The sequence below is a fragment of the Anopheles coustani genome, chromosome 3 (assembly GCF_943734705.1).
Source record: "Anopheles coustani chromosome 3, idAnoCousDA_361_x.2, whole genome shotgun sequence".
Taxonomy (NCBI): Eukaryota; Metazoa; Arthropoda; class Insecta; order Diptera; family Culicidae; genus Anopheles; species Anopheles coustani.
In genome coordinates, this window is record NC_071288.1 from 6,453,978 (window position 1) to 6,463,360 (window position 9,383).

Below are 9,383 nucleotides of genomic sequence, written 5' to 3' on the forward strand. Positions count from 1 at the left end.
TACTTTGCTTGATTTTCCCTCAATTTCTATCTTAGTAAATCGTGTTTGTTTTTGTTTTATTTTTTATTTTACACAGTATCTCAGGTCGTGTGTCTGTTCATCATCTCTCCGTTCAGTTGGTTTGTGGTGGCTTCACAAGTAATAATTAAGTTTTCTTTTATCAACCCATTCGTCTTCATTGCTATCTTTCCCTGGTTTGTTCGACGTTTTGCTTTGCGACGATATATATATAATATATACTTATTCATATATATATATTGTTAGCCATAACACTGCGACTATAACGAATCCGTTCAATTTGCGCGAACCTGCAGTTACCGCCTGTTCCATTTTGCACTGTTTTTTTTTTCTTGATCTCCAACGCCAACGGTCTCATCGATTCCAGATAAAGGATGTACTGTGTGTATTGCATGTTTCCAATGTGTCTCACGTAACTATCTTTAGAATTTATTGCAAAACAAAAGAACAAATTGGTTTCACCTCGCGCTACACTTTTCAATTAAACTAATGATTTTGTAGTAAAGCGGAAAGGCGTCGAAGAGAGCAAATGGAGAAAACACTGCTGTAACGTAAACAGATGATACGAAACAGAAGTTTCCATTACCGGGATAAGATAATAAGAATATATTAGTTTGAAAAGAAACACGTAGCAGTTTGATTGCTAGTTGCCTATGCGAAGTGGAACCAATCTACCCTTTTTTCATAAATTGTGTCCTAAAGAAATCTTCGTACTTAGTTTTTTGAGCCAAACTTTGGCTGATTGAGTGTTGTTGCTTACGGTTGTAGTGAGTTGAAGCTATCGCCGATAGTTTTATAATCGTGTATATTTATTTATTTCTTGATAATTCTAAGCGACACTCTCGCCAACATCTCTCCACTACCAGCAACACTTCACAATATTGCGTGTTTCTGTTCAAATAGTTCCAGTATTATACGACTTCCCTTCAAACTATTGATTAAATTGATGAGTTATTAAATATTCCTTTTGCTTCCGTTTCGTGATTTTTCTGTGGTAGCAGGTCTATTCTCGGCCCCTCGAGTGACCTCTCCTAGCCATTTCGAGGATTGTGTAAATTGTTTTTTGTAGAGTTTATAAACTGTGGAGTTTTAAATTACAATAATGAAAGCAAGCATTGTATGTAACTGCGTTTATGCATAGTAATTCTGATTGTAGTACCAGCATATTTTCCCAATTTTTTTCTTAACAAACATTAACACACAGATACATACTCGATGTGGTTTTGGATGGAAATAAGTTTGAAATTTATCCTACCATCAAGCGAATTCATGTAGCGACTTTGAGACGCTTGGCCCATGGCCATTTGCGAGCCAACACTTATTTCAGGACAGGCGAAAAAAGGGAGACCTCATTCAACGGGGGGGTGTGTGTGTTTGGCTACTACTACTACTACTACAGCCGCTGGTGGGCGGATATTGCCGTAGGTGGTGCTAGGATGGTGTTGGCGCGGCTGCACGTTACCAGATTCCGGTCGGGATGACAGCCACCCTCATTTAATCTCCATGGAAAGGAACGGTGCTGGACTCGGCTGTGATTTGCCAATAGGTCGAGAAATAACAGCGGTTCACGGTTAAGTTGGGTGTTTATGTTGTGCAAAACGATGTCCTCGACTGGGGCACACGCAGACCACTGTGCGGCAAGCGTCACCGCAGGTAGGACGCTGCACGCGGGACGAAGACAGTGCCGAAGATGGTACGGACAAAGATAGCAATGGGAACGGGGCTAGTCGATAAAACTCTGCTCGACACAGGCTTTCACTCGTTTCTCATACTCTCGACGGTTTTCCTTGTAGAGCTGCGCCGCCATCGAGTTGGCAGGCGAGTTTGGATTAGGGTCACTTAGTAAAGACTGCAAATGAAAGAATCAGCGGAAAGGAGACATTAGCTATTGCAGGATAACCAAAGCGTACACGTTGGTACTCACCTGAATCGAAGTAAGAATGGCCGACACGTCGTACGTGGGGCTCCACCTGTTTTGCAAAATGTCCAGACAAATGCCGCCGTCGGCGTACACGTTCGGATGGAACATTTTGGAGACGAACCGCACCGTCGGTGGCTTGTTTGGGTACTCCTCGGTGAATTCTATTGTGAGCTTAAACGTACCGTCCTCGAACGGTGTGTCGTGTGGGCCAAAAATCACAGCGTTCCAGATCATAATATTGTTGTCCGTCGGTGCACCGGACACACCAGTTGGCGGGTCTTCCTGGAGCCTGCAAAGGGGAAAAGAAAACCGATAGTAGTATAAGACAGCAAAACTAAACCGGGAACGAGGTTACAGAGGCACGACTCTTTGGCACAACAAGATTGCACAACAATAAAACCGTTGCACAACTGATGATCACTGATGGATCAAGGAGATGCTTCCGGTTCAAGTTCATGTCGATAACGGCGAACGTTTGCGAATAGCCATTGCCTTCGGACTTGAATGGAATAGTCCAATGGAAGTGCCATGTGTTACTATCAATACGTTCACGTGACTCACGATCGAACTTGTTTAAGAAGCTTGCAACCCAAGATGAGACTGAATCACGCCGTCGATGCATAATGCGTTAGCTACTGCCTGCATCTCAAACTGATAGAAAATGAACTTGAAAATAGGGACAGTCTGTTGTTATTGTGCTGTTGTGACTGATAGACCGTTAGTTAATTGAGAGAAAGGGGTTAACAGATTACATTCGATCCAAGATTGTGCATAATCCCCTGTGAATACACAACAGGTACCAGAAATATTGATCATGTTGTAAAATCGTGGATTGCTTCGTTTTACTTTTCTAAATTCAATTGTAAACATTACATTCCCAGGTCTGTTTAAAAATGCAATTGATGAACATTGAAACATAATATATTCTTTTACGAAACACTTAAGAATATGTTGATGTTGTTGGTCCATTTTTTGAGGACTATTGCAATGGGTAAAAGATGCTTTAAACTGATGATTCAGCTCTTAAGAAGCAGGATAGGATCAAATATAAACTCTTAGCAATGAAATTCCGAGATCTGACCGGAACATCTCCAAACAAATAATTTGCAAGGCCCACCAATGGGTGAAATCATCGGCACACGCCGAATAGTGCGCACATGCGGTCCCAATCAACGGCGTCACGGTTATGTTCCTTGAGCGACACGACGCTGCTGATAAGTATACTACGTCGGCGTCGGTTTCGGACTTCTCGTCTGATCGAGATTTTCCCTCTTCGCCAACCTGACAACCGCAGGCCTTTAGAAACCATCTACAACATATTTCTGTTACTGTACCAGTACTTTCACCACCCCCGTGACACGGACGTGAACTGTTGCACATAAAAAACGCTGTTTGTAGCCGTGTGTTTAGGACTACGAAAATAAACCTTTTGCGCGCCTTCGTGGTCATGTGTGTCAGTGTGTGGGGAGGATTTTGATTTTCTTGTTTTCGTAAGAATCTGCGAAGATGCGGATCCACTGTGGGATACTCTGGCTGAGCGTCGCCTAGCTTGAACAGAGGCAGCGAGAACAAGCTGTAGGCCATTTGGCCGTCGCAGTGAAACCGCGGTGGAAGACGCGGCAAAAGGATGTGGTCAAGCGTACCAAAATTAGTTTCATTTTCGTTTTTTGGTGTCAGTATGTCTTTGCCAGCGAAAATGCTCGATTGCACGATTCAAGAGTAAGTTCAACTCGGTTTTTTGGTTGACTAATCCTCAACCAAGGGGGTTTGCTGAAACAAATCGGTCCCCAATGCACAGCTATCTCATCTCTATCTGCGCCGCGAGTCGACTGTTTACGTCACATGCTAACCTTAAATGGGAGGAAAAAAAAAGTTAAAGAAATATTAGCCATGCGTCTCAGCCCAACCATCACAACAAACGCACAAAGAAAATCGGACGGCAAAGGATCGAAGGGAACAGATCGGTTGGGGAACGTCCTTTACTCTCGGTGCAGGATAGCACAGCTCCAACACACTTACACACATACACGGGCACGTACGGCCAGCTCCTCCTCGTTCATCGATTTCGGTCGGCTTCGAATAATGCACAGCCCGTTCGCGCGGACCCGACACCAAGGGCATTCCCCGTGATGAACCTCCCTTTGTAAGACTGTTACTACAAGGTCGAACGATTCCTCGTCGCTTGGCTTTTGGACGGTATTTTTAACATACGAAAAGCTTTGTTGGATCGAATCCCAAGTTGGAGAGCATAGAGCAAAGCAATTGCCAACAGAATATCGTCATTTTTTGTGATATTGTTTTTGCTCCTTATGACTCGAACGATTTTATTGGGTGCCATGAAAAATTGAGGACACTCCAAACACCGGCTCACGAGAATTCAACAAACTATTGCCTTCAGATTATCCGGGTAAATAGAGTCCATCACTTTTCCCCTTTTCGCGTGTTATGTACAAACAAAACGGTGCATATGAAAACTCCATTTACGGTTGTTGACAAAACAGCACACGGAACAGAGGAATTACCTTTTGAAGTCTCTCATCAAACGTCTGCGAGCTGGCGTGGACATTTTCTGGGAAGTTTTTCACGTGCGACCGACTTCTCTGGGGTGGGCTAGTATCCCTTTTGCTATATTTCTACAGCAAATATTGTTTGTTGGTGCTGCTCCGGCTGCTGCCGATGCGAGCTGTTGGCTGATTCAGGGAGTGTGGTGTTTCCTTTCCGGTTCGCTGCCGAGCTTGCTGCTTCTCGAATAGTCGCTATCCGTCTCGCTTGCTCGTTACGGGCCTCTGGTTTCTTCGCAAGCGACGACTTCCTGCCTATTTAGGCGAGCCAAACGTCGTCCAGCAGCACACGGTTTCTCTTGTGGGGAAATAGGATTTTGCTTTTTTTTTCTACTCTCACTCGTTTTAGCTAAGCAACTGATAAGGTATGCCCCCGGATGCACTCGGAAGCGGACTTGGAGATCACTGCGAAAATACGTATTTTCCCGTTTTATGTAAGCTTTTGTGGCGCGTACAACCACGAGCACCGACACACACGAGAAAAATTCGCCCACGACAAAGGAACGGCAATTTGCCGTACCAGTAGCTAAACAGGGCAAGTATCAAATAATAACACTCGACCGACACACGCCACACAGGAGTCAATGGCCAAACGGGGTAGAAGGCGACCTGTCCCGACTCGCCTTCCTTAGTGCGAAAAAAACTTCTCCTGCAGCAGGCCTTCTTCGTATCACCTACTTTGCGCGATTCACCGTACGTACAGCTGCGCTTCACCAACTTTTTTTCTTCCACCCTAAACGCTAAATATCACAATTTGTTCGCGGTTGTACGGAAGCAGTAGCCAGAACGATAAAACTGCGGATTGCTGTGCGCTAGTCAACACGTTTGCAACATTTTGCGCGTATCGGATACGCACTGAACTGATAATAGCAAAATAAAAGTGGTTTTCACTGCCGTACCAGTCGCACTTTTCTGGCGAGTCGGGGAAAAAGTTAACCAAGTTAACTCGAGTCACCACCACACTTCACACGTGAATAGTGATGGCACAATCGGAATTCGGAAGACTCGACCTGTAGGCGGTTTCTGAAGGATTGGATCCCATTTGACGGATTCGGATCTGATTTGATTCGTTTTGGATTTGAATAGATTTGATTTGTTTGTGATTCGATTTGATTCGATTCTGACTTGATCGGAATCTATTTGAATATGATGTAACTCGATTTAGACACGAGGTGAGTCGAATTAGTCACGTAATACATCGTGTCACGACTGTTAGATGGATTGGGAATCGAGTGCCCAGTTGGGACTCGATTTGCCCACCACTAGAACGAAGCTGACAGCGCATCTTGACATCATCAAGCTTCAAAAACCTTGGTCACAGCTTGAAATAATCGTTGAAATCGTTAATTTCTTTATAACTTTTTAGTGCTTCGGCTAATTTTAGCAATTAATCCTTCAAATGAAAAGTCGCTTGAAGACACACAACTTGTTACAGCAGAGATTCTTCATCAATGCGTACTTTATGAAATAAACATTTGAAAGGAACGTAGGTACAGAAGGTGGTTGGTATTTTCAGCTAAAACAAGTTTGTTAATAATTTAATAATTGGTAAACCAATTTGTTCATGTGACCCCTCAAATGAAAAGTGTTTCAAAGAAACACATCTTAGTGCAACAAAAGATCTTTCCATCTTTTCTAGTTTTTGTTCAAAGTGTAGTTTCGGCAAATCATAAATTTGTTTTTCACTTTGTGGTTTTGTCTAGAAGTGACATAGCAACAATTATATAGAATAACGATTTTCGTTGGACATCAAGTTTTTACACGAAAAATAAGGGTAAGCATTTTATTTTTATTGAGAATTTATCATACTTTATAGTGAGTACAAAATTAATGATAATATATTAAAACCATTTGCCATTTTTATTAAATCAGCAAGAATGTTTAAAAAATACATGATTTCTAGACAGTTGTAAGAGTATTTTCGACTACGAAGTTTATACGTAAATGAAATTTCATTTATTTTCTAGGTAAAATCGTTTATTTAATGTAAAATGTTCAGATTCTTCGTTACACGGACGGAATAGTTTTGTTTTCTCAGTCAGAATACTACACGTACATTACTAATATTGTATGAAATATTTAAGAGATTCGAGAAAATTAATTGCAAATCATTTGTACTGTCTTGATATGGAATGGTAGGCCGATGTGAAAAACTCTGATATGGTATTCGTCATTACTAATCATACTTTGTCGAGACAGAACAAAACTACGTACTACGAATAACGTAAAATACTTTCGATTACTGGATAGAAAAATACTCTAATAATGGAATCTTTTGAGAAGATTCAGTTGGAGTAAGGTGCACACTTCAAGGCATCAGCATTTCGATGTTCGGTGACTGAAGTTTGACAAATATTTGGTATTGAGAGTACACGCACATCCAGCAGTAGATCTGTTTGGAAAATAAAGAGATAAGACTAAATAGTTCTGACCGAAACGAGTGATGAAAACTCACATTATAGATCATCCAGATCCAAAGAATCAAACTGGAGAGTGTTTGTTGCAGCTGCAAAGAACTTTTAATATTAAAACACCATGTTTACCGTATGTTTATAGATCTACTCACATAAATGTAGTATCCACCAATCAACCAAAGGCCGAAAACAAATTGAAACAGAATGGCAATGCCAAACAAGGCAAGCCATGGTAGCATCCAGCCGCGAGTGGTAGTTCTCAGCGAATAACAAATGCCTCCGGCGGAGAGGATCAGCAGGATGAAGTAAAAAATGAAGAACCCTCCAACAACCTGCATGGAGTCGCGAATATCCGTTTCAAACAGTGGCGAGTAGAGTTGTGAAGAATCGCCACCCACCATGTTATACGACGTCTACAATAGGAAACAAGACAGCATTATAATCTTGAAATGATCAAATGATGTGGTATGTATGAGCAGAATCTTACCATTGTAATCAACACGATGCTCATGGCTACCGTGTAGGCAGCTACTGCATAGCTGCCTGATTTCACGGAATTCGTCCAAATGCAGGGTGACCAGAAAGATTCTAACCAAACCATGTTTAGATTTTCTGCCGAAGCGTTCTTTCCTAAAAGAAAAGTATCACGAATGCACGGTTCAAACTTCCAGACGACTTCGAAATGTCATTAGGCTTTCGTAATGGCAAGTGGCACGCCCATTTGGGTGTCCATGATTTAACATACTTACCGCAATGAAATTAAGGCAAGATTTAGTGCTTTCAAAGCAATCAGTAGTCCCGTCGATAGATGATCGTGTTTTCTGGCTCAAAAGAGTATTTTAGACAAAATTGCATATGTTTTACGCGAAACTAATGAATACTACGCGATGAAAGTGTTGAACACGCAAACAAACAATAACAAGCGTCACAAGTCCAAGGTGACGTGCATAAAGGTAGGTCCCTCAAGAGCATTTTGACATTCGTTGCAATGAGGCTTTTGAAAATAGCTTTAATCATAAAAGCCCTTTCAAAACCGTTAGTAAAAGATGTTCAATAATCGTTTATTTAAAAATCTTTAATGACTTCCCATGACAAATTTTATATTTTTTAATACTAAGAGAGCTATTTTGTTTGCGTACTGTTTTTGTTGGAAATTAAAAAAAAAAAAAAACATTAAAACAGTGAGTTTTATGAAGTGGTGTTATTTGTAGAGTGGTTGAAATTGGCTAATAGTGGAAGAAACTCATGAATTTTGAAAGGAAAGAATATGACTTAATTTTATAGTACAGGTTTGTAGGACACATTACGCGAGTTGCATCAGCACCGGATAAACCACAATCGTATAACTAAAATTAAACGTACGACACATTTTGATGCGTAAATCAATCCGATTGATTTCCGGAACGTTGCCAAATCCATTATTGGGCCACCAAATCGTTTGTGCATATATTCCGTCGCCTCCGACGACATCCGTGACGGGCCCGCTGGGAAGAGATTTGAATATTTGAAGACGTCAAGCTCTCGGACCCTGGCCAGTGACCGGTCATTATCTTAAACGAAATTCCATCCTCTTTTCCACGGATCTGCAGACAGTTTGGCCAGGCGACGGTGTCAGGTCAGACCGAAGACGACGCCAAAAATGGAACCCATAATGATATAGTGCGGTCCGATGTGTGTTTACTGTATGTTCCATTTCGTACGCCGTGGGTTTTACGGGCGGTCTAGAAATTTGAATCCCCTAGAGAACTGCTAATGCCAACGCACATCGAGCGCACATTTGCGGTTTCGTGAAGGTTACCACCTGTAGGCAACCCATTGAAGGTTTTTTTTTCTCGGAGGTTGATTTTTAAAGACTTTCTTATCGGTTAATTTGCAAAACACGTACAACGTTGTGTCGATCACTGTTTGCATGAAATTAAGTTTCTCAGTTTTCTTCGATTATATTATGTTCCATCCTCGTTAAAATTGTTCAAAAACTGAAATAAATTGGTATGCAATATCAAAAATTGAATCGCTGTCGATGCACCGTCTTTGCGTGTCGTAGTGGCCCTTCTAACGTGCGTGGATATATAACAACCATTCCAGAAGCGCAGATGTGTGCGCAGACAGTTGTGCATGATGTTTCGCCTTTATGCTCCCATGATGTTGCTGGAGCATGATCTTTAGGCTCGTTCGAGTTGCATCTTTACTCTCCCCAACGAAATTCCCCGACCTCTAGCGTTGCGCGTTACACTCCTCGTTTTCGACAAAGTGTTATTTTTATGCTCTGTTTCTGTTTCAGTTTTATGCGGATCTTCTTCGGCGTAGCACCGCGGAAGGTGCATCCAGTGATGCTGAAGGAATCCTCCCTGAAATGATCGCCTCGGAGATTGCCGGGAGCATTCGTTTTGGTTGTATTCAGAGGTCCTCTAAGGGCCGCTAATCCAGGGGTAAGGTGCAGTTTGCATTCTATACAGTTCGCTATAAACG

The 9,383-nt window shown here is 41.9% G+C and overlaps 2 protein-coding genes across 3 annotated transcripts; both read right to left on the reverse strand.

The window, feature by feature from the left end:
- Positions 1-261: 261 nt before the first annotated feature.
- On the reverse strand, positions 262-5,427 carry LOC131260751 (ubiquitin-conjugating enzyme E2-17 kDa). The gene is made up of 3 exons (XM_058262562.1): positions 4,462-5,427; positions 1,943-2,228; positions 262-1,867 (listed from the first exon to the last, which is right to left on the reverse strand). The coding sequence occupies exons 1-3, from the start codon at positions 4,503-4,505 to the stop codon at positions 1,742-1,744; spliced, it is 456 nt and encodes a 151-aa protein (XP_058118545.1). The 5' UTR covers positions 4,506-5,427; the 3' UTR covers positions 262-1,741.
- A 1,006-nt stretch (positions 5,428-6,433) lies between these two features.
- Positions 6,434-7,811, reverse strand: LOC131258506 (uncharacterized). 2 transcript variants are annotated; one of them, XM_058259831.1, is made up of 5 exons: positions 7,660-7,811; positions 7,402-7,544; positions 7,067-7,327; positions 6,956-7,006; positions 6,434-6,892 (listed from the first exon to the last, which is right to left on the reverse strand). In XM_058259831.1, exons 2-5 carry the CDS (start codon positions 7,513-7,515, stop codon positions 6,809-6,811), a joined length of 510 nt encoding a protein of 169 aa, XP_058115814.1. In that variant the 5' UTR covers positions 7,516-7,544; positions 7,660-7,811; the 3' UTR covers positions 6,434-6,808. The 2 variants fall into 2 exon arrangements, with proteins under 2 accessions (XP_058115814.1, XP_058115813.1); XM_058259830.1 differs by having other exon boundaries at positions 6,435-6,892; positions 7,664-7,811.
- Positions 7,812-9,383: the final 1,572 nt, after the last annotated feature.